The sequence below is a fragment of the Chelonia mydas genome, chromosome 10, assembly GCF_015237465.2.
Source record: "Chelonia mydas isolate rCheMyd1 chromosome 10, rCheMyd1.pri.v2, whole genome shotgun sequence".
NCBI lineage: Eukaryota > Metazoa > Chordata > Testudines > Cheloniidae > Chelonia > Chelonia mydas.
The window spans coordinates 45,825,330-45,847,624 of record NC_051250.2 but is presented as its reverse complement, the minus strand read 5'-3'; the positions used below and the strand labels follow the sequence as shown (position 1 = coordinate 45,847,624).

Genomic DNA, 22,295 nt, shown 5'->3' with positions numbered 1-22,295 from the left:
GCTGGCGCCTGTATTCTGTCCTTGTGAGCTGCTGGAGGAGTGAAAGAACCCAGGATCCCATTGTTCCCTCCTTATGCTGTGCAGCCCTTTTTCAGCTGCTATTCACATCCCTCTCATTTCAGGCCTGTTCCAAAACTCACTGAAGTCATGGGAAAGACTCCTATTAACATCAAGGGGTTTGGGATCCGCCGCTCTCCCATCTCGAGTGCTGTTTCTGGCCCTGATTCAACAAAGCGCTTAAGCACATGCTTAACTCTAACCCTAACCCACGGAAGCACATGCTTACGAGCTTTGCTGAATAGGGGCCTTGCTACTTTGCCTTGCACACCATAAAGGAGAGTGGAATGAACTCCCTGCTTGCTGTATCTGGGCCTCTGACCCCATTCCTTTAATAACTCTCACATGCTTTCTGAGCCGCAAGACAGAACGCTGCGCTAGCCCAGGCTGTGGTCACAAATAATCAATTAAAGACCCGATCGTCTAAAGCTCCTGTTACTCAGGCAAAATCCCCATTTGGTTGAGGAGTATAGGATAACATCCTAACTCTCTGCTTAGACTATATGCATGCAGTTCAGGAACACAATCACTCAGCAGGGCCCTCCACTCCTACAGCCGGAGCTTAAACTGCTCACAGGGGTGAGGCATATAAAACAAAGGTAAGGCACCTCTACTGCATACAGAGATCCAGATTACTGATCAGGGATTTATTACCCAGAATAAGCATCTCCTCTCAGAAATCATAGTGCAAATCAGATTTTCAGAGACACAGAGGGGAACGAGTCCATTTGTGTCTGAAAATCTGCCCCCCCTCCCGGTATGTTTTATTGCCGTAAATTAAAGGGAACCCTAGCACAACCAAATCGCCCTGCCTCACTGCTCAAATGCATCCTAAAATCTGAACAATAAAGCTTGGATTTTACCCCCCGATATAAAATATAATTATAAAACATGTGAAGATCATTTTTCTCGCGAGGGTTGGTCTGTTTCCCTTCTGCTTTGTGTTTACAAGTTATTTTCCTTTGGCTGCGTGAATTGCGTTTTCTTTGCCATCCTTTGATTGCCAGCTCTGCAATGGACTGACCTTGGGAGTGGGGGGGAAATAGGGTGACCAGATGCCCCGATATTATCAGGACCTGCCTGATATTAGGGGCTTTGTCTTATATACACAACTATTACCCAAATCTCTTCCCCCCCCCCCACCCCCCCCACGGAAAAAGCCTGTCCTGATATTCACACTTGCTATCTGGTCTCCCTAGGGGAAAACCTTCTTTATTAGATGGGAAAGGTAACTAGTAATAAGTGTAGGCCCTAATTTGTGATTTTTGATTGTTTTATATAGTAACCATTTGTTTCCACCACTTTCTCTTGTTTCTATTTCCTATTTAAATCAGCCATCTTTCGTTTCTTACAAGTGCTGTGTGTATACAGGAGCAGTGATTTAAGGTAAAACTGGTAAACCAGGGTACATTGCTCTTTTGGGGGCAGAGGATCTGGGATTTCTGTGAGTAGTCCATGTCGGGCTGGCTATCAGAGGGGAATATTCAGAGGGCCTCAGGGACTGGGGTGCACCTCTTGTTACCTGTAAGGCAAAGACAGGGCTGGTGGAGAGTGCTTGAAAGGCTGCTAATGTTAGGGAGCTAACGCCCACCTCCTGCACCCAAGAACCATCACACAGGGAAATGTATGAAAACAGCCATTTAGAAATAAGAGGAACCCTCTGGAGGAAGCATTTTGACAGTGATTGGTTGGAGGGCTGGGCTGAAGTTCAAGCTATTTATAAAAACGATTGTGTTTCTTCCCTATGCTCCAGAATAAACTCAGAGATTAAAATGGATTTAATGAAGTGTGGTTTTTCCTGTTATACCAAGTGCAACTGGCTTGAATAGGCCCTGAAACAAGACCCCTTGGGAGAGTTTGGAGCTAAATTTTGTGGTCCAGAGCCACGTTCTTAATGCCAGGATAAAAACACTTGAATATCACATGCATGGATGCAGCTAATGCAAAGGATAGATTGTTTATTTTTATTACAAACTGAGAGAGAATCCTAGCTCATCATTGACTAAAAATTGTCGTGGCTGGAGTTCAATGTATCCAGAATGCTGAGGATTGGTGCAAAGTTAACCAATTAGGTAGCTTTATGTAAATAAATACCTTAACTGGTAGTCTAGGGGACCATAATGGTATCTTCTGGACTGCTAACTCAATCTTCCTTTTAGAATATTAGTTTAAATGAAATGCCATTTTTCTTAGAGATTGTTTTGCTCTGTTAATTGAATTTACCATGATTTACCCATTGCACCAATAAATCACCGTGCTGACCAATATCTTCCTATTTTTATTAATAGAATTTATACGAAGCTAATCACTTTCAGATAGTCCTGACTTTTGCAATGTTGTAAAAATAATATACTAATTGTATAAATACACAGCACAAAACCAGAGCTAAGATACTTCAGGACATAAACTATAAAGGAAATAATAATACATTATACCCTTGAAAGCTATATGTATCTTTTGTGTGTACAGACCAAATTTTAGGTGCAAAAAAATTTTAGTCTCACATTATCAACAACAGCTGCTGGGCCTAGAAAGGGAGTGACATTTATATATACTGCGCTGCTGATTTATAAACGATGGACCTGACTTTCATGTACTTTCACCCACTTTGATAATGTAAAGGAGGGCCTTAAAGTGGGCATGAATTACATTTACACTCGCATTAAGGCTCACACTGCCAGAGCGGTAAATTAAATTTGGGCCCAGTATGCAGAGGGATCAATGAACCCAGTACAAAAATGCCACCACTTCTGGGGTGGAACATAACAGCTGTTTATAAGTGAACAATAACATGGCACAACATTATAGGATTGGAGGGGAAGAAAGATGTATCAAATTGAAATACAGGAGGGATTTTCATGATGTCATCTTTTTTCCAATGTCAAGGTTAAGTAGAGCTATATTCCATTGGCTTCATGGATTAGGTAAGTACCTAGACTGCCAGTTGGCTCGAGTCTAGGCCTGTTTTACAGACAGGGAAACTGAGCCACAGAGAGGCAAAGTGACTTGCCCAAGGTCACCCAGCAGCCAATGGCAGAGCCAGGAATACGGTCCAGTTCTGAGTACTAGACTAGTGCTCTACCCCCTAGGCTATGCTGTCTCTCATCTGGCAGACCACTGCCAACTTTTGTGATTCTTACTGTGAGCCTGGCGATAGCTGGAGTTAAAAGCCCTAAACACCAAAGTTAGGGGAATACACCAGAATCTCAGCTTTCTTTTTTTTTTTTAAGTAAGTTTCTGTCCCTTATGGTGGCAGAAGAAAACTTGTAAAGGTGGCCCTCAAAGGCTAGAAAGCCAAGAAAAATAAATCACCCCCAATGTATTCTATTTAGAAGCTCACGATTTTTAAGCAATCTCATGATTTCAGGGGCCTGCACTCATGATTCTTGAATACTTGGGGTTGCAATGCTACAGAAGTAAGCAGGGGGCTGCAGTATCTCTCTAACCCTGAGGATTTGCCCCATCTGTCTCCACAGGCACAAAGTGACCCCTCCCTGGCACTGCCAGCTTGCAGAGTGCCAAGTTCCCCAAGAACAGCTGTATGGAGCTGGCAGGGATTGGCCTTTGGATCTGTGGGGCAATCGCTGCTCCCTGTTTCATCTACAAGGAGCAGGTGTTCTGGATTCAGGCAGTGATGTCATACTCCCCCCAGCCTCCCTTCATAAAGGGTTTGGCTGGTGAGTCAGGGCTTATCTTCCTTTGGAAATGAAGTGAAATAGCTAGTCTGGAATTCTTATTCTACAATAATTCCAGACCAGAAATCCTGCCATAACTCCTCATGTGGACTCTTATTCCAGAGTAGCTGATTTGGTAAATTTCCAACCTTTGATAAACCCTTATACCTAGCTGGGGTAACTGTTTTCCCCCCTTGTCTCCCCATAGTGTTTCCTGCTTGCACTCTGATTGGTTAGTGAGTAATCACTCTAGTCACACCCACTTTCAAAGGTTTGCATGTTAAGTGTTATTCTCTACTCTTCTTGCAGAAGTAGGGTGCTGAGCTCGTTGGAGAGCTGTGGAAATGGGTCTGAACTCACGTGCTACCTATCTTGTTGCCCTATGGACCAGCCATCTGTTTCTCCTGACAGCTGGGCACTCAAGGGTGAATCCTAGAATTATTACAGCTCCAAAAGGTAAGTCTCAGAGAGCAACTGCCTGACAGATCCTTGCACTCCCTGACAGGCAGATCTGGCAACCTTGAAATGTATAAACAATATGAGCCATTTACAAGAGACATGCGGAGAATAGCCCTGTTGGTGTAACAATCTGTATCTTCTCTCTGTATAAAGTCACTTTGGGATTAGTCTTGATTTGTATTTGCCTCTTCAAGGAAGATTGATGCTGTTGTACATGAAAAGATATTAGCTGGCAACTTTTTCTCATGTGTTAAGATCTTTTTCCTCCTTGATCAGTTTCTTAATTTTTACAGCTGAGCCCTCTCTTTCTTGAGGAGACTTTTATGTATTTTTTTTATTTCATCCCCTTTCCAAACTGCACAAATTAAGGCTGCTGATATGCCTAGTTCCTGGAGAGACACTGTAACAGCTCTCTCTGGAATTACACAGATACTGAGAAGCTGAAATGCCGAACGCTTGTCTTGTAAAACAGTTATCTTCCTATTCATTAGAGTTACTTAACCTGTTGTCTCTGTGCCAGTTTGGCTCTACGCTAAACATGTAGTACTGCATGCTCCTTGAGCAGAAACCGAGGGGGCACTGCTATTAGAAGTGAGGTGAGGTTACAGATGAGGAAGCGTATACAGTGTGTTTGTGGAGCACACATAAATGTATAGAACAGAATAGCTTTTACTGATGGCTTCTCTCCTCCCACGCAAACTCCTTGATTAACGCCATGTACGAAGGCATTAACAGAAGGCACTGTAGTGTCCCTGATTTATATGCTATTTGTCTGAACCAAGCAGACAGCTGTGCTGGAAATTTCTTGTCAGTCTGTGACCAACAGCTTCTCTGTATAGTCTCCTGGAGCCTCTTTGTTGAGGGCATGTTTGCACCCAGCTATGGCCTAGCTTATTATGAACCCTCTGTTCTTCAACCACGTGCAGTTTCTGATTAGTGCAGCTCAGAAGCAGCTGCTCAGGGGCGTTTGGAGAGCATGGGCAATATTAAGGCCTCTGACTCCCTCCCCCCACAAGCTGTGAATATTATTCAGACTAAGGCGATCTAGGGGAAAGATGCCACTGTTACCTTTGTCTGGCAAATAATGCAGACAAATGGTACAAGGAGGAGATGGGGACATAGAATCCCTGGCTGGGAAATGAGTGAGTTTCGGGGGGGAGGATAATTTCCATTGAATCTTCCCCTTAGGAAAAAATGTCATATCACCAGCCTCTTGGCTAAGCATGAGGGGGAGCGTGTCCCAGTGGAAAGAGCAAGCCGAAGCAACCAGGTTTCTATGGCACCTGTTTCTCTTTGGCCGTGTTCCCCTGCTGCTTGTTACGCAGTTATTTACCCTCTCGGAGCCTTTGTAGTGTACATGTGCCCCAAGCTAGGCTTCCCGGCACATGATGCAGGGAGACGCTGTCACCAAGGAGCACATTTGATAATTAGTGGTGGGAAACTTGATGGCAAATATATGCTTTGGGATGGCTTCTGATGCAGGGCTTAGACAGGGCGCGTCCCTATTGCTTCATTGCGGGGGTGGGCAAACTACGGCCCACGGGCTGTTTTAAGCTGGCCTGCGTGGCTCGGCCCTGCTCCGGCTGGGGCTCTGGGTCAGGGCCGCACCACGCAGCTCCAGGAAGCAGCCCACATGGCCCTACTCCAGTGCTAGCAGGGTCTGGGGCCTCTCCCGGCATAGGAGCTGGAGAAGGGACATGCCACTGTTTCTGGGAGCCGCTTGAGGTAGGCGCCACTTAGAGCCTGCACCCCTGAGCCCCTCCTCATGACCTATTCCCCCTCCCGCTCTCCAAACCCCTCAATCCCAGCTAGGAGCACCCTCCTGCACCCCAAACGTCTCATCCCCAGCCCCACCCCCGAGCCCATACCCCCAGCCAGAACCTGCACCCCTGTCCCAGCCCAGAGCACCCACCTACATCCCAAACTCCTCATCCCCAGCCCCACTCCAGAGCCTGCATCCCCTCCTGCACCCCAACCCCAATTTTGTGAGCATTGGAGTTTACCCACCACTGCTTTAATGGATCCTGACCAGGATTTCTCTGAATAGCTGGGGATCCAGTGACCATGTCTAGTTTAAGAAATCTGCTGTTGGCTGTATAAGTCTGGCTCCCTGTCACCCACATCTTTCTTACCCAAGTCATGCTGGGATGCAGATTGGATAGCAGAGAGAGAGAGAGGACTGGCTAGGGAGTCTGGCACCTTTGGTCAGGAGTTCAAATCCAGCCCAGATGGATAGTGACCCAAAGCCGTTACTTCTCTTGTCTGTCTGGCCTGTGGGAAAGGAGGCTGGGAAATTATTTTTGTGTTGATCCACCCCAGACATTTCAATGATAAGCTGTTTGGGGCAGGATCTGTCTCATCTTGTGTCCGGGAAGTGCCTGGCCTACTTCAGACCTAGCTCAGATCAGCATTCCCAAACCCACAGCCACAACTGGGACGCAACAAAAATGACCAAGGATTTTATGGGTGTCTCTACGCTGCAGGTGCGGGTGAGGTTCCCAGCCTGAGTAGACTTGTGCTAGCCACTCAAGCCCACCCGACACCCAAGGCTTGAGCTCGGGTGGCTCATGCATGTGTCTGCAGGAGCCGCAGTGTCCACGCGCTTCTTTTTTTCCTTCACCTGGAGGGGCTGGAGAGCCAGGAACACGTTCACTGCTGCTGTAACTGGCTGGAGCTGCACGGATAACACCAGCAGAGAACTGGGATCCTGGCTGCATTGGCTCCGAGAGCTTGGCCCCTTCGGGTAGGGATGGAGGCACATTGCCGGGAAGCCAGCACTTCCATTGCAGCTGCCCTTGCTTTATGGTGAAGTGCTCTGGGGTCCTGCGATTCTCGATGTATATCACATCATTGTTGGCTCTAACCTCCTCCAGCTGGGGCCGGCATGGCAATGGGGACAGCTCTTGGATGAGGGAAACGCTTCGGCTGTTGCAAATCAGTCACTCTCTGTGAACTCCACCACCTGAGAATCTGGGCTTCTAAAATGACACTGCTGGCTACCAGGGCTGGTGACACACCCTCTGGAGGGATCATTTAGCAAGTCCCTAATACCATGTAGTTGATTCGTCACCTTATTAAAGGGACTCTGTCAGTCTTAATATGGACCTCCCCTCCCCACAAATCTGACCCCTTGGCTCCCTCAAGCCCATTAAAATTAATTCCCAGTTAGTATGATGAAGCCTTTTCCAGCCCTCTAACCAGGGCTTGTGTGACAGCCCTATGATCCCAGCTGTTCTTGCTGGCAGAGCTGCCAGGCTCTGTGATGGCACCACGAGGTAGGTGCAAAGGCCTATTAATCCAATGCAAAGTGCCTGGGATCTCTGCACTTGCCACGTGCCTGCTCCAGGGAGTGGGGAGGGGAGGAGTGCAGTGCACAGGAGCTATATGTGCTCAGCTCACATTCACCCCTGGAGCATAGGCTGGTGAAACCCCTGAGCTTATCCCCTGGGTAAGGAAGGAATCGGAGCTCTTGTGCAGCGAATGTAATGCTGTTTGATTGGGGGTCCTAGTGGCTTTGGGAGTCTGGTCATTGTGACAGCTTCTCTTTGAAGCATCCACAAGAAGCCATTCTAGAATGGTGCTGGGGTATCCCCAACATGTTCTCTGCTGAGGTCAGAGTTGAGGCTGGAGCGGCATCCTGGGTCTCCTCAGCTCTGTGCTGGCCTCCGAGTCCAATAGTGTCTCGGCAAGGCAGGGAGAGCCGAGATCAGAGCGAAAGCTTTCCTGCCTCGTTTCCTGGCTCGTGGCTGGGGGCAGATCTATCACTGACCCCTTGCATTTTGCTGTGATGCTGGGAGCGCCTTTGCCAGACCTGAAGCAAAGCTCTGGGTGGCTTGGAAGCTTTTATCTTGCCTTTCTTTAATATGGCCTTTTCCAATACTGACTCTGATCATGTAATTTCAGACAGAGTCCCTTAGTCTGCAAGACTGGCCAGACCTCCTACCCCCCACTTCCTCCACCACTCTTAGAGCAATAGCTTGCAATTCCAACACAGTCCTCAACACACAACAGTTTCAGGGCATGAGCTGCTCGCCAGCTGAGGTGGGGAAGCAATTCCCTCTACCATGGGATAGTCTTACCCAATAAGACATGTTGTAAAGAGAGATGGGATCTATAGTGCAGGAATTGGGTGGTATCCCTTTAAATAGCATAGGAACCATCTAGTGGGCTTGGCTGTCTCTCTAGTGCAGATTAGCCACCAGATCCTGACATAGGAGCAGTGTATGTGTAGCTAGGTCATGTCTGTTTGCAAACATGGGTATTGGGGACCCAACTGTATGTTTCCTCATTCTCAGTTGTTGTCTCAAGGGGGACCGAGTCCAGAACCTGTTCCAAATGTCAAGGTTGGACTCCTTTCTAATTGCAAGGATTTCACACGCTCCTCAAAGCATCTGGCATTAGCCATTGTCGGAACAGAAGCTAGACAGGGTGGCCCATGGGTCTATTCTGGTGCATTGAACTTCCTCTAGCGCAGAGGAAAGAAAAAAGGAAGCTGTGGAGTTCTGTAGCTTTGCAAAATAGCCCCTCAGTACTCTGAGTTGCAGAGAACTTGGGCACTCCTCCCTTTGCCAATGCAGAAAGAAGTGTCTTCAGGCTGGTAACTTGTGTTCTTTTTTGCTTGCACAGTTAGAACTAAACGCTGGCCCGCTGGGCTATGCTTTGGAAAAGGTACATTTGAATTATCCCATGCTGAGATATCCCATGGCTTGGCAGATCAGATATTACTTTACAGCATGGTAGGGCTGCAAAGTAAGAGATCAAGAGGAAAAACAGAGCTGGCCCAATATGCTACATTACTGCAGCAGTAGTTCGGCTTTTCCATACTGGTGTAATGGAAGGCCAAACCGTGTGATGCTGTTCCACTACTAGGTGGTGCGATGTGTAAAATACCCCTTACGAAACTCACCTCAGCCATACCAGGCAGGGCAATGAAGGATGGGGTGAGCCCATCTGGTGTGTATCTCGCTCAGAAGGAAGCTCCATGAGCAGTCCATAGCTAGTACAGGAGCATGACAGCTGGTACTGCGCTAGGACCCTACCCCCATCTAGCCAGGACCCCCCGACTCCAAGTTAGCAATCAGCGCAGGGTGGGTGTGCCTGCTGACGCCTGTTTATGACCCCTATGTGCCCCCCTTTTTAACCTGGGCATAGTTTGGGGGCATTTGCCCTCCCCGCCCCTCCAATCGCAAGCCTTGGGCAGGCGTGGAGCAGCACTGAGATCAGCTCCCTTGCTGAGAAGCATGCCCCGTTCCGGTCCTGCTCCGTGCCTGCCCAAGGCTTGCAGTTTGTGGGGGAGGGGCAATGTGGGGAACCTTTCTTTTCCATGAATCAGCCCCAGTGAGAATGGAAAGTGAGACAGCAGAGGAAGAATCAAAGCAAGGAAGCCACATGGTGTTTCCACTGCTGAAGACAGCTTTGTTTCCCCATGACTGAAGCCCTGTTTCCCCCAGGCGAAAAGGGCACCTGGAATGAAGTTACCAGCATAAGCATTTCCAGTAGAAAGCCCCTTTCCCAGTGATGCAGATTTGCTCTGTGGTCATCTTCTCTGGGGGTGACATTGGCGTAATTAGGACTCAGTGCAAAACATTTTTTAACCAAACAGAGCAAGTGGTTTTCGTCCCCTCCTGTTATAGGAATGTGAAGAAAATAAATAGGTTTGGAATAAACAATGTAAAGTTCATTCTGCTTTACTTGGCATACGGGACTTCTAAATCAGTGTCCGTTTCAAAATGCATCCGGTACATTCAACTAGCCCCAACTCCATATGCTACCAGCCCAAGGTCAGTCCTGTTAGTAGCTTGACCTCTGTGACTGGCCCCTGCTCAGTATTATGGCCTTGGCACTTCATGGCTCAGCAGGACTAGAATACAGATCTTCCTGCTCCAAAAGCCCCTGCTCACCTGTGTGACAGAGAAATCTCCAGTAGCAGTAGGCACATAAAGATTTCCTGACTGGATCAGACCCATGGTTCATGAGCTCAGTATCCCACTGCTGATAGTGGCAGCACCAGACGTTTCAGAGGAAGGTGCAAGAGTCGCATAGTAGCAGATGTGGATAATCTGCCCCCACATTAGGGCTCATTTTGATCTCTAATGCATAGGGAATGATTGAAGCCCTGAAGTTTAATACTCCTTCCAAAATTGTCGTCCATAATTACGATGGCTCTGGGTTTTCTTGCTATCCATATAAATCACTCCAGTCCCTTTTGGAATGTTAAGTTCTTGGTCTCACTGACTTCCTGTAGCATTGAGTTCCACAGTCTAATTATGCATTGTGGGAATAAAAATGATGATAATCCTTAGCTCTCATCTAGCACTCTTCATCTGTGGATCTCAAAGCGCTTTACAGAGGACATCTGTATCGTTATCCCCAGTAATCATTTCCTTAACCAAAGGGAATACTGAATGACTCAGTGTTAGAATAGGAAGTCATGAAGGTTTGCCAGCTTGGATGATGATGATTTAATTTCGGTGATGCATCTCTTGATTAAATTTCAGCTAATACTATATCCAGCAGTGTTGGCACTATGACTTGGCACGGGTGGGGAAGGAAAGACTAGATAGATAAATAGATAATCAGTGACTACCTGTGCATCAGCAGTGAGGGTGGGTCATTGGTGGAGCAATTTGAATGAAAGACACAATTCAGACTCCAGGGAATTCACTTCTCTAGCCCTAGTGAAGGGATGGGGCCCACCAAGCAGCCAGGTCCAGATCCCCAAGGGTAGTTATGTATCTAACTCCCATTGATTTCAGTGGGAGTTAGGTACTGACATAACTCACTGTTGCAGTGATGGGGAGCCAGGGAAGTACCTAGAATGGTATGCAGGGAGCCCATAAAGACATGAGTGGTGCCCGCTGCTAATCAAGCAGAGGGTCCCTCTACATGAGGTATGAACTTCTCCAAACTGTTCCTTGTCATCTGCAGGCTTTTTGGAGAATAGAAAGTCTCTTCCCCTAACTGAGCTGCTTCCTCATGCCAAATTTCCCTGCTGCTTTTTTATCTTGTAAAGTGCAAGAGGCTGGGTGGAAAGCAGTGGGGGTGGAGGGTGCAAAGAGCTCTCTTTATCCCCAGATCAGGTGCAGGGGAGAAAGTAGCTCATATTTATCTCCCTCTGCTCCACCCATGTGCCTGGGTGCTGAACAGGAGTGAGAGGGGAGCACAGGATCTCAGGGCCCCTTCAGACCCAGGTCCACAAGGGGGACAAGTGGTGGGGGAGGGATGGTTCTGTGATGTTGACCTGTGTCCCACCAGGGGTGGAGACTGAGACACTCACTGATCTAAGCGCAGTCAGTTGGCAACGCCCTTCAGACCCTACAGACCTGGGTGGGAGAGGAGCATTCACCTTGGAGATGGAAGGCTCCATGGCCTTTGAGTCCTTCAGAAAAGAAGGGCTGAGCTCTTGAAATGTACGTATTCCGCCTTAGTGTAATTCTTCATGCAGCTGGTACCCTCGATGGTCTGTCTTGTCTGAGGCTCTCCAAGTGCTTGATAGGCATTTATTTGTGCTCAGCCCTTCAGAGGACTCTAGGCCTTTCATCTTTACCATGATGCGGATGGGAAACTGAGGCAAAGTGACTTGCCCAAGGTCACGCTGTGAGTCCGTGTCTGAGCTGGAAATGGACCCAGGGGAAGTGTTCTCCTTCCTGTGACCACACCTGGACACATGAAGCGGCCAGGGCAGGCTATAAATTAATGCAGCCTGCTTTAAGCAACCTTTCCTCTGCCCCATCTGCTGGGTTAGGATATCTGTGCTGCACCCCCGTGGAGGTGCATTGCAGAATTGCACCCCAGGAGTCTGGGCTGTTTAAAGCTCATTTGTCCTCTGGTTGTCAAGCCAGATTCCATCCTCCCCACCGTACAACTCCCTTAAAAATCTACACCGATAGGGATCGAGGCTTACCCTGCTGCCACTAGGTCTCTGGGGCTGACATTGGAATTCAGGCTGGGGTGATACTATGGTCTCCAATAGCACAGAGCACCCAGCCAGTGGTGAGCTGGAGCCGGTTCGCGCAAACTGGTTGTTAAATTTTGAAGCAGTTTTAGAACCGGTTGTTAACCCGCTTCCCTGCAGGGGGCGCTGAGGCTTTGATGGGCTCTGGCCAGGAAGTGATGTAATTCCTCCTCCGGTCGCCAGGGGCGCTGCGCTGCGGGAGCCATGTGGGCTGCCACCTGGCCCTGGACACGAGCCCTGTTGCTGCTGCTGCTCCCCTGGCCTTGGGGCTCCCGCTGCTGCCTGGTGGGTCCCCGGCTGCTCTGCTGGGCCTGGGCTGCGTCCTGCTGCTCGGGCTGCTCCGAGCTGCTCTCCCCGTGAGCACCCACCACCCTGTCCCCAGCCACCCCCGCACCCCTTGCCTCCAGCCATCCCTGCCTCCAGCCAGCCCTGCCGCACCCCCTGCCCTGCCCACAGTCAGCCCCGCACCCCCTTGTCTCCAGCGAACCCCGCATCCTCCTGTCTCCAGCCAGCTCCGCACTCCCTGCCCTGCCTGCAGCCAGCCCCGCACCCCCCTGTCTCCAGCTAGCCCTGCCCCACGCCCCTGTCTGCAGCTGGCCCCACGTCCACTAGTGCCCTGCAGTTCCCAGGTCAGTAACCCTGCACACCTGCTTCAATGAGGGGGGCAGGGAGCAGCTGGGACCCACACATGTGCACACCCTAGGGTGACCAGACAGCAAGTGTGAAAAATCAGGACAGGGGGTGGGGGGTAATAGGAGCCTATATAAGAAAAAGACCCCAAAATCGGGACTGTCCCTATAAAATAGGGACATCTGGTCACCCTAGCACACCCTCAGGGAGTGGCAGGGACCCACACATGTGAAACAGAGCTCATTTCTAGTTCAGGCCCATCTTTTTAAACTGGACAGGTCAGGCTTTTTGGTTCTTAAATCGCCGTCTGGGAGGAATTCTTAAATTTTAAAAATTCCTCCCGGGAAAATACGGACATATGGTAACCCAGTTGATACAAAAAATATATACTAGGGCACATCCCTTAAATCAGAACTTTTTATAGGGAACTGGTTGTTAAGATTTTGGCAGCTCATCACTGCACCCAGCCCATGCCAGGTGCTGCCAGTGCCGTGGGGATACAGGTGGGAATAACAATGTTCTGCTCTTGTCTCCTCACCCTCTACCTCCAGCAAAGAGGCAGTGACATTGAATGAGACCAGCTGCATCCCCTCTGGCATTTGTTCCAAGTGTAAGAGAGCAGCTGTTAGGCAAAGAGAGGCTCACTTGGGAGCTTTCAGGGGATGTTGGTGGTGTGTGGACGGGTAGATGAGACTGTAAAATGCTGCACGCTAACGAGGAACACCTTTTACCTCTGTCACCTCCCTGGTGTCTGGCTTGTCTGTTTAGCTTGTAACCCAGTGTCCTAGTGATTAAACCATAGATGACCAGTGCCTGCTGACAGTGGGGGGGCCCCTATCCCAGAACAGCTCGAGTCACTCCTGGCCCCCCCATTCCGGCAAAGCAGCAGCACCTCCGAGCAGCTCCCAGCTGTTCCTCCCCTCCTGCCTCTCCCTGCCCCACACAGCTCGCTTGGCAGGGAGGGGGCCCGGCCTCACCATGTGACCAATCAATCTGGGGGGGGCATGTGACCCCACATTCCTTCTTTCTAACTCGAAGGGTGGTTAAGCTCTGGAACAGGCTTCCAAGGGAGGTTGTGAGATCCCCCTCATTGGAGGTTTTTAAGAACAGGTCGGACAATCTCCTGTCAGGGCTGGTCTAGATTTACTTGGCCCTGCCCCGGCGCAGGAAGCTATTACTCTGCAGGGAGCTATTAGTCTGCAATGTGCACGGCAGCCTGCTCGCAACCTCTGGCTGACCTTTGGCTCCCCTGTCCACACTGCAGAGAGGTTCAGAAATTGATGGTCTAGGATAAAAATAAGTCTCCTTAGCACCAACTCTTCAAATCTGGGTGAGGTCAAGGTCCTCTCTGCTCTTCCATTCCAGGCAGTTTACTGGAGTCTGGCATGAGACCTTCAAAGCTGAGGTCCTGTCTGGTCTGCATGGGTACAATTCCCCCAGCCCTTTTTGGAGGAGCAAGGATCGTTAGGTAGATCAGACAGTAAAATGCTGCATACTCATGAGAAGCCCTTTTATCTCCCTTGTGCCTGGTGTGTCTGTTTAGAGCAGTGGTTTTCTCACGGTCAGTCTCTGGCTGCTGCCCTCTGTCCTAGAAGTGTCTGTGTTTCAGAGCAGTTGCATATGCAGGCTGGGCTTGCCAAAGCCCCAAATCTCCCTGAAACCCCATGGGATTTGGGCACCTTTGAACCTTTCAGCCATAGTCCATGAAGCGCTTTGGGGATGAAAAGCGCTATGTAAATCCTAGCATGATTGAAAGGTAGGGCTGGGAGAGGTCACCAGGTCTAGCTCCCTGCGCCGGGGCAGGGCCAAGTAAACCTAGACCAGCCCTGACAGGTGATTGTCCGACCTGTTCTTAAAAACCTCCAATGAGGGGGATCTCACAACCTCCCTTGGAAGCCTGTTCCAGAGCTTAACCACCCTTAGAGTTAGAAAGTGTTTCCTAATATCTAACCTAAATCTTGCTACAGATTCAACCCATTACTCCTTGTCCTACCTTCAGTGGACATGGAGAACAATCGAGCGCTGTCCTCTTTATAGCAGCCTGTAACATTTCTGAAGATTATCAGGTCTCCCCCCAGTCTCTTCCCCAAGATTAAACATGCTCTGCTTTTTAAACTTTTCCCTCCTAGGTCAGGTTTTCTAAACCCTTGATCCTTTCTGTGGCTCTCCTCTGCACTCTCTCCAATGCGTCCACATCTTTTCTAAATTCAAATGACTGATTTGCCATGGCAAGGTACCTGATTCCATGGAGAGGCCCTGAGTTAAATTTGCCATTACCAGGCTGAAGGAGGGGCTGAGCTGGATCCCCTCCACCTCTGCTGGGGTCCCACCCTCTCTAGGTATCACTAACCAGCCCCGCTAAGGAGGGCTTCTCCTCAGGGCTCAGAGATGTACCCTCATCCCTGCCGCACACCCACCCTGGAACGCTTCTGAGAAATGCTCCTATGGGAGCCTCCAGTTACAATATTGGCAGCACATTGTTATGTCTCAGACACTGATTAGCCAATGCTCTTTATGTGCCATAAGCTTCACTGACTCCCTCAGGCAAAGGCGCAGCCGTCTGGTCTCATCCTCTCTCCCTTCCTGCTCCACGCCCTTCCTGGGAGGACGTGGGGGGGCTGACGCACAGCTTCGAAAAACTGCAGGCAGAAGTTGACAGACATAAACATCCCTACATCCAGTCACCAGCTCTTTATACTTAGACTCCCAGACAGGGAGGATAAACACAGATGCCACTGTTATGATTTCTGGGAAGGGCCTCATGATAACCAACTGGCAGCGGCAAAGAATCTGAGCAATGGAGAGCAGGAAGGATAAATCCGAGTGCCCTAGAGTGTCTCTGGCCCTGACGGGACTGTGCCATGGCTGGGAGCAGGAAACTGCTTGAGCTTCAGCTCTGGGACAGGGAGAGTTTGTGTGTCTGAGAGACAGGGAGAGATGTCCCCTCCCTCCTACCTTATTGACCCCGGCCTTTTTTCTTATTCAACAAGCAACTACTGGACACATGCCGAGTCTCGGAGGTGCAGAACTCCTGCTCAACTATCTACTAACCCCCTTCAGCAATAAACGAGAGACAAGGTGACAGCCATGCCCAGCATTTGATAATTGGTCATTTTGTGTTTGGGGCTTTACTGATCTATAGTCCCCACATGCTTGGCCTCAGCAGAGAGTCAGTTCGACCTGGTGCTCGGAGCACGTAGCTGGGGTTCAGGCCAGCTGGGGTCTGGTCTCAGCTGTGCACTGAATCAGTGATGGACCTTGGACAAGTCGCCTTCACCACCTTGTGCCTCTGTTTCCACATCTGGAAAAGAAGGGTTAAGAATTCTTACTCATTGCTGGAAGGTGCTTTGAGATCTTCTCGTGGCTATACTGCTGGGAGTTTGATGTTCCAGTCCCATTGCCATTTGCTGGGGGGCTGGGCTGCTCCCTGCTCCTTTGCAAACCCCAGCCTTAATTTGCTCCAATTCAGTTAGAGAGAAATAAGAACAGCAGAGAGGTGCCAAGGAGAGGGAGCACTTGCCTGTGTTCAACTCCCTGCTCTGCCACAGCCACCCTGTGTGACCTTCAGCGAGTCACTGAGCCGATCCGTGACTGTTTCCCCATCTGTACAGTGGGGATAATAGCCGAGCCCAGCCTCCTGGTCCCAGGGGTGTTTGTGACAATACATTACAGATTAGGAAGTACTCGGGTAACTATGGAAGTAAAGAGCAAAAGCAACGATGAACTGAATTTCCAGATGAGATGGCTGTGGAGGGGAAGACCCCCACCCACCTTCACTGGCAAGATTGGGGCATCCCAGGACTTCACACCTTGTCTTCATGCTTCTGTATAAGAATCCCTGGGAAAGTACTGTCCTGCGGCTCTAAAGCCCTCATAAACTGAAGGGGATGGAGGACCAACCTAGGGTGGGCTTCTGAGCTCTGACCACTCTAGAGTTGGGGAATTTTTAAAAATAACCCTAGGAATTATTTCCTCAAAATTATTTTTAAAATGAGACAGATTACGACCGAGCGGGGATTTGGGAATTCTGTGGGGGTCCCCACTGTGGCAGGAACCCTTGTAAATTTCCAATGAGAGGGCGTGCATCTGTAAATTGTAACGATCTCTCAGATTTACTTTGTAGGGGGGAAAATAGGGAAACAGCAGCAGGAAAGAACCGGCTCTGCATGTCATCGACAGGCACCAGCTGAACCGCTGTGTTTCCTTATTTGAGGTTTGAGGATGTCTAAAACGGCTTCATACTTAGTTTCCTGTTAAAGTTCAAGGGATTGCCAGCACAGTCCATCTGTGGACCTAAGCACTGTGTTGGTGCTGGCCAGAATCCCGAGGCTGCTTTCCCCCGGCCCATACCTCGGCTGTACTGAGCCCTTCCAGTTGAAGTGGGTTGAGTCCACCCTCTCCACGGCTCCACTCTGTTTATAGATTAGCAATAGTCTTACTAAAATGTTGGCTCAAACCATGGAATACAGGATGTACTTGGTACCTCTGACCTCATTCCCGGTGTAGGGGCTTATCCGTATGTGACCTGGCACCACAGAAGGGATGTAAGGCTCTGATCCGTCTGTGTTGTGGGAAACTTATGAGGGTTCCTGCCACAGTGGGGACACCCACAGAATTCCCAAATCCTTGCTCTGTCATGTTCTCTTTTTTCCTTGGGATTATTTTTATTATTATTGTAAAAATAGTTCCTAGGTTTTTTTTTTTATTTTCAAAAATTCCCCAGCACTAGACGAGTTGTCAGAGCTCAGAAGCCCGCCATAGATTCACCCTCTGGTTTCTGTGGGCTTTCAAGCCCCAGCACAGCCCTTTCTTCAGGATTCTTATCCAGAAGCGTGAAGCCAAGATGTGAAGTGCCTCTGATTTGTCCTGAAGTGTTTCCTTCCTTCCTTCCCTCTCTTGCATTGAGTCCAGGAAAGAATAAAACCAGGAGCTACAGGACACAGTAAATGTGCTTGTGAGGGAGCAGAGCAGAAAGGGATTGAGGCTCAGGTGGGAGCGCTCTCCCTGCAGGGCCTGATGTCCCGCAATAGGACTTAAAGTGGCACCCAGTGCACCCACCTCATGATGCCAGGTGGGTCACACCATGGTAAAACTGCCATGAGGTTTCATCTCCCTGCCTCTGGCGATGGCTGTCTAGATGGAAGCTAAAGGTGATGGTGCCTTTTCTGTCAGAGCTGGGGCTGTATTACTTAAACTGGCATCCCAGGCCACTGGTCTCCTCTTCCATTGAAACTGATTCGTGCAGATCCAGGGCTGTACGTGAATTCTGCTATCCAGCCTCTAGCATAACAGGACCCTGATCTTGACTGGGGGGCCTCTGGGAACTACTGGAATAGAAATATGGACTAATTAAAAACAAGCAGAGTGCATGTGGCTTGATTATCAAAGGGGACAGATGCTCACAGCCCCCACTCAGGTTTGTTCGGCAGCTTTGAATATCAGGCCAGTAATTGCTGATTCCTTTGCAATATACTCACTGCACCTTATGGAGACGTGTTGCTGTGCATCCCTTGAGCATGGAAGATCGAGTATTACCAGGGTTATTGAAGCTCATGCTTCTAAGCTGATTTCCCAGCTGGAGTCAAGAAGGATAGTATAGTTTGTCACAATTAGGGGCATCATTAGGGCACTGGGTCATTGTTGTATATTCTGAAATATCCAGTATTAACCCCTATCTGACAGGATACCAGAGTTCAGGGCCCATTGGCTTGTCCTGGTGAGTTATTTCCTGTGTTCTTATAAATGATGCTGCTCTGTATATGGCTTAATTCTAAACCTAATTCTCTCCAGTCAGAACAATTCTACAGAGCTGGTCACAAAAATCCCACTGAAACTTTTTTTGTTCTGATTTGGCAAATTCCACAGCGATGGTCTGATTTTGATACAGTTCTGACAGAACCCCAGCATGCTCGCCACCTGCCAGGCAGGTTTCCAGAAGTTCCCAGGCTCCCCAGTCTTCCAGGGCCCGTGGCTTGGGGGCAGCCCATCCAGCAGCTTGCCATGGGGTCCAGGACTTGCAGGTTGCGCAGCTCCTTCCCTTTTGCAGAGGGTTTCGAAATGTTTGGTTGTAATGTAGAGTCAGAATAAACCAGATTTCAAAATACTGAAATCCTCCCCAAAATGAAATTGCCTCTCTGCTCAGCTCTATGGTTACACAGGAGGGGCATGAGATTTGCCATGACTGATGGTCCATCTAGCCCACTAGCCAGTTTCAGAGGATGGTGTATATCAATCCCCACTAGGGAGAATTTTGCAACAACATGCCTTTGATGGAAGAGTCCTCCCAGCCCCAGGCAGTCACTCCTTAGCTAGCATCCTGAAGCAGAAGCATGAAGGCTGATTTGCTTTTTATACCTGAATGATGAGGGGTATGGAACCGCTTCCACACGGGGAGAGATTAGAAAGACTGGGACTTTTCAGCTTGGAAAAGAGACTATTAAATGGGGATATGATAGATGTTGACTGGTGTGCAGAAAGTAACATTTCCTTTATTCATTTATTCCTTTGCATAACACAAGAATTAGGGGTCACTGAATGAATTTAATAGGCAGCAAGTTTAAAACAAACAAAAGGAAGTATTTCTTCACACAACACGCAGTCAGCCTGTGGAACTCATTGCTAGCGGATGTTGTGAAGGCCAAAACTATAGCAGGGTTCCAAAAAGAAGTTCATGGAGAACAGGTCCATCAATGGCTTTTAGCCAGGAAGGACAGGGATACAACCCCATGCTCTGAGTGTCGCTAAACCTCTGACTGCCAGAAGCTGGAAGTGGATGACTGGGGATGGATCACTTGATGTTACCTGTTCTGTTCATTCCTTCTGAAGCACCTGGTATTGGCCACTGTCTGAAGACCGGATACTGGGCTAGCTGGACCATTGATCTGACCCAGTATGGCCGTTCTTATGTTATCCTGGCTTGTCTAATTGCATATGATTTTTTTTTTCTTTTTTCCTCATTGTTCTCTGTGCCTAGTCCGTAGCTTGGCAGGATTCAGACATTTGCCTCCCTTATGTCCTGGGGCGATAAAGATGCAGCCCATGAAGTGAATTGTTCAGAACCAATGGGTTTTGTGGCCGCACAGCCTTGCTGATGTAGGGCTAGATGTGTAAGAGCTCATCTGATCATTAGCAGCACACACAAGAAATCAGCCTTTCTGCATGGCTAGCCTGAAGGGCAATTGGGTCAGGCAGATAAAGAACACTTACGGAAAGTCAGGATTTATGTTGTCATAAGACAACCCCATCCCCAGATGTCAGTACTTGACTACTGTCTTCTCCGTATGTATCCTGTTTGTCTTAGATAAGCTTTGGAGGGCAGGTACTGTGTCTCCCTGTAGGGCAGGGGTGGGCAAACTCCGGCCCCTCGGGGGTTTGGATCCGGCCCGCGGGATTGCCACTGCTGTGGGCTCCGCTCCGGGAAGCAGCCACACTACATCCCTGCAGCCCCTAGGGTGGCAGGGCAGAGAGCTCCGCATGCTGCTCTTGCCTGAGGGTACCTCCCCCAAAGCTCCCATTGGCCAGGAATGGGGTACAGGGGAGGGAAACATGGGAGCCCTCTTGCCCCCCACCTCCCCCAGGAGCCGCAGGAATGTAGTGTGGCCACTTCCCAGAGTGGCGAGGGGCCAGGGCAGGCAGGCAGGGAGCCTACCCTGGCCCCGGTGCGCGCTTCTACCATCCCGGAGCCGCTCTAGGTAAGCAGCGCCAGGCTGGAGCCTGAACCCCTCCTGCACCCCAACTCCCTGCCCTGAGCCCCCTGCCGCACCCCGCACCCCTTCTCTGCCCCAACCCCTTGCCCTGAGCTCCTTCCTGCATACCGCACCCCCTCCCACACCCTGCACTCCGCCCCAACAGCCCAACCCCCGGCCCTGCAAGCAATTTCCCCACCCGGAATGTGGCCCTCGGGCCAAAAAGTTTGCCCACCCCTGTTCTAGGGCCCTGATCCTGCAATTGCATCCATACAGGCGCATCCACGCAGAACTTTTTGATTTCAATGGGGTTTCCCACAGACCCTGGGGTCTGCCCTCAATAGCCGGATCAAGGCCGGCAGCACCTACCACCTCTGGGCACTGCTGAGTAATAATAATTGGGATTTTTGTACAGCCCCCTATGGAAGTGTCAGAGAGCAGCTATTTCTCTTCTCCAGCTGAGCTCTTTCTCCCCTCTTTCCAGTCTTAGGCAGAGCAGGATCTTGCTGTGTGAAATGTTGGCCATTAGAGTCTATCTCCTCTGCACATCCTACCTGGCACACACCGTCTTTCTGGGTGTTACAGTTTATCATTCAGCAGGGAGCATAGCCTTGAAATGATACAAGCGCCATCATGGTGCTGCCCTTAGCTGGAGTAATGACACACAGTGTAGGACAAAGGGGTCCTGATAAACAATGGCCTTGACATACCAGCGTCACCACTCGGGCAGCAGCGGGTGATGTGGGAGACCACAATCCCTCCTTGTTCAGTGGGAAGGGAGAGCAAATGAACCTCTTAGTTCAGTGCCTACAGCCTCTGCACATGGGGTGTTGACAAATCCCACCTCTTTTGTAGCCTGGGCAGAGACATGACACTGTGAGCAAAGACACCAGGCTCACCGTATGGAAGGGCAGAGACAGTGCAGTCTATTGAATGGAGCACTAGGATGTGATGGACGGGGACGCTGAGGAACAGAGGAGAGAAGCGACTTGCCCAAGGAATAGAGCCCTCTGTTCCTCAGCTTCCCTGTATGTAAAATGGGGATAATTATGATGTCCTTTAGCAGAGAACTAGAGGATGCTCCTACCCAGAGGTCCCTTCCATGCTTAGGTTCCCCCTGTAACGTCCACTCGGGGACCAGAGGACCAAGAACTCCACAAACTCTCCTCAGCCTCACTCCATTCACAGCACTTTATCACAAGGTTGAAGGCAAGGAACTCCCAGACCCCAGGGCAAACAAACCCATAGCTGCAGTGGTCCCGGTGCCTTCTCCCTGCCTCTGCTTGGCTGTGTGGCTGTGTAGCACCCCAGGGTGAAGGGTTACTGGCTCTCACCAGGTGTATGAACTGGTGCTGGCAGGGAGGTGCAGCCACAGGCCAGAGTGTGACAGGTCTCCCGTGTCCAGCCCACTGAGAGTTTGGCTCTTTAGCTCAAGAGGACCCCAGGTCAATCCCTGACCAGAGAGATGGAAGCCAACCGAAATCCCTCTGGGACCCTTTGGACTTCAGACCAGCTCCATGGCCCATTTCTACTAGGGGGGTAGGGGGAGCGTGGGAAGGCCCAAGATGCTGAGAAGAGAATCAAGAGGAAGACAGGTCCCAGTGGCCTTCCCCCATAGAAGTGATGGGACTGGGGAGGAGCCATGAGACAGACCAGCCTTGGGTGCTTTCTGAAGTGAAGAAGCCAGCAACCACAAAAACCAGTTTGCTCAACCCGGCCTGGGGGCTAAGTCATTGTGAGAGTCTAGTCTCATGAGAGTCTAACTGATCGCAATATTTGGGGTCAGGAAGGAATTTCTCCCCAGAGACCATGGGGGTTTTTCACTTTCCTCTGCCA

The 22,295-nt window shown here is 49.8% G+C and overlaps 1 protein-coding gene across 2 annotated transcripts in view; it reads left to right on the top strand.

Annotated features, from left to right (window-relative positions):
* SEMA7A (semaphorin 7A (John Milton Hagen blood group)) overlaps window positions 1-22,295 on the top strand; it is a 75,090-nt gene that overhangs the window by 20,853 nt on the left and 31,942 nt on the right. Inside the window, exons 1-2 of one of the 2 annotated variants that reach the window (XM_037911407.2) lie at window positions 1,435-3,867; window positions 4,041-4,187. In XM_037911407.2, coding sequence (XP_037767335.1) covers window positions 4,076-4,187 — 112 coding nt within the window. In that variant the 5' untranslated portion in view covers window positions 1,435-3,867; window positions 4,041-4,075. Of the gene's footprint in view, window positions 1-1,434; window positions 3,868-4,040; window positions 4,188-22,295 lie in introns of those variants that run through there. The other variant, XM_037911406.2, reaches the window with a different exon arrangement.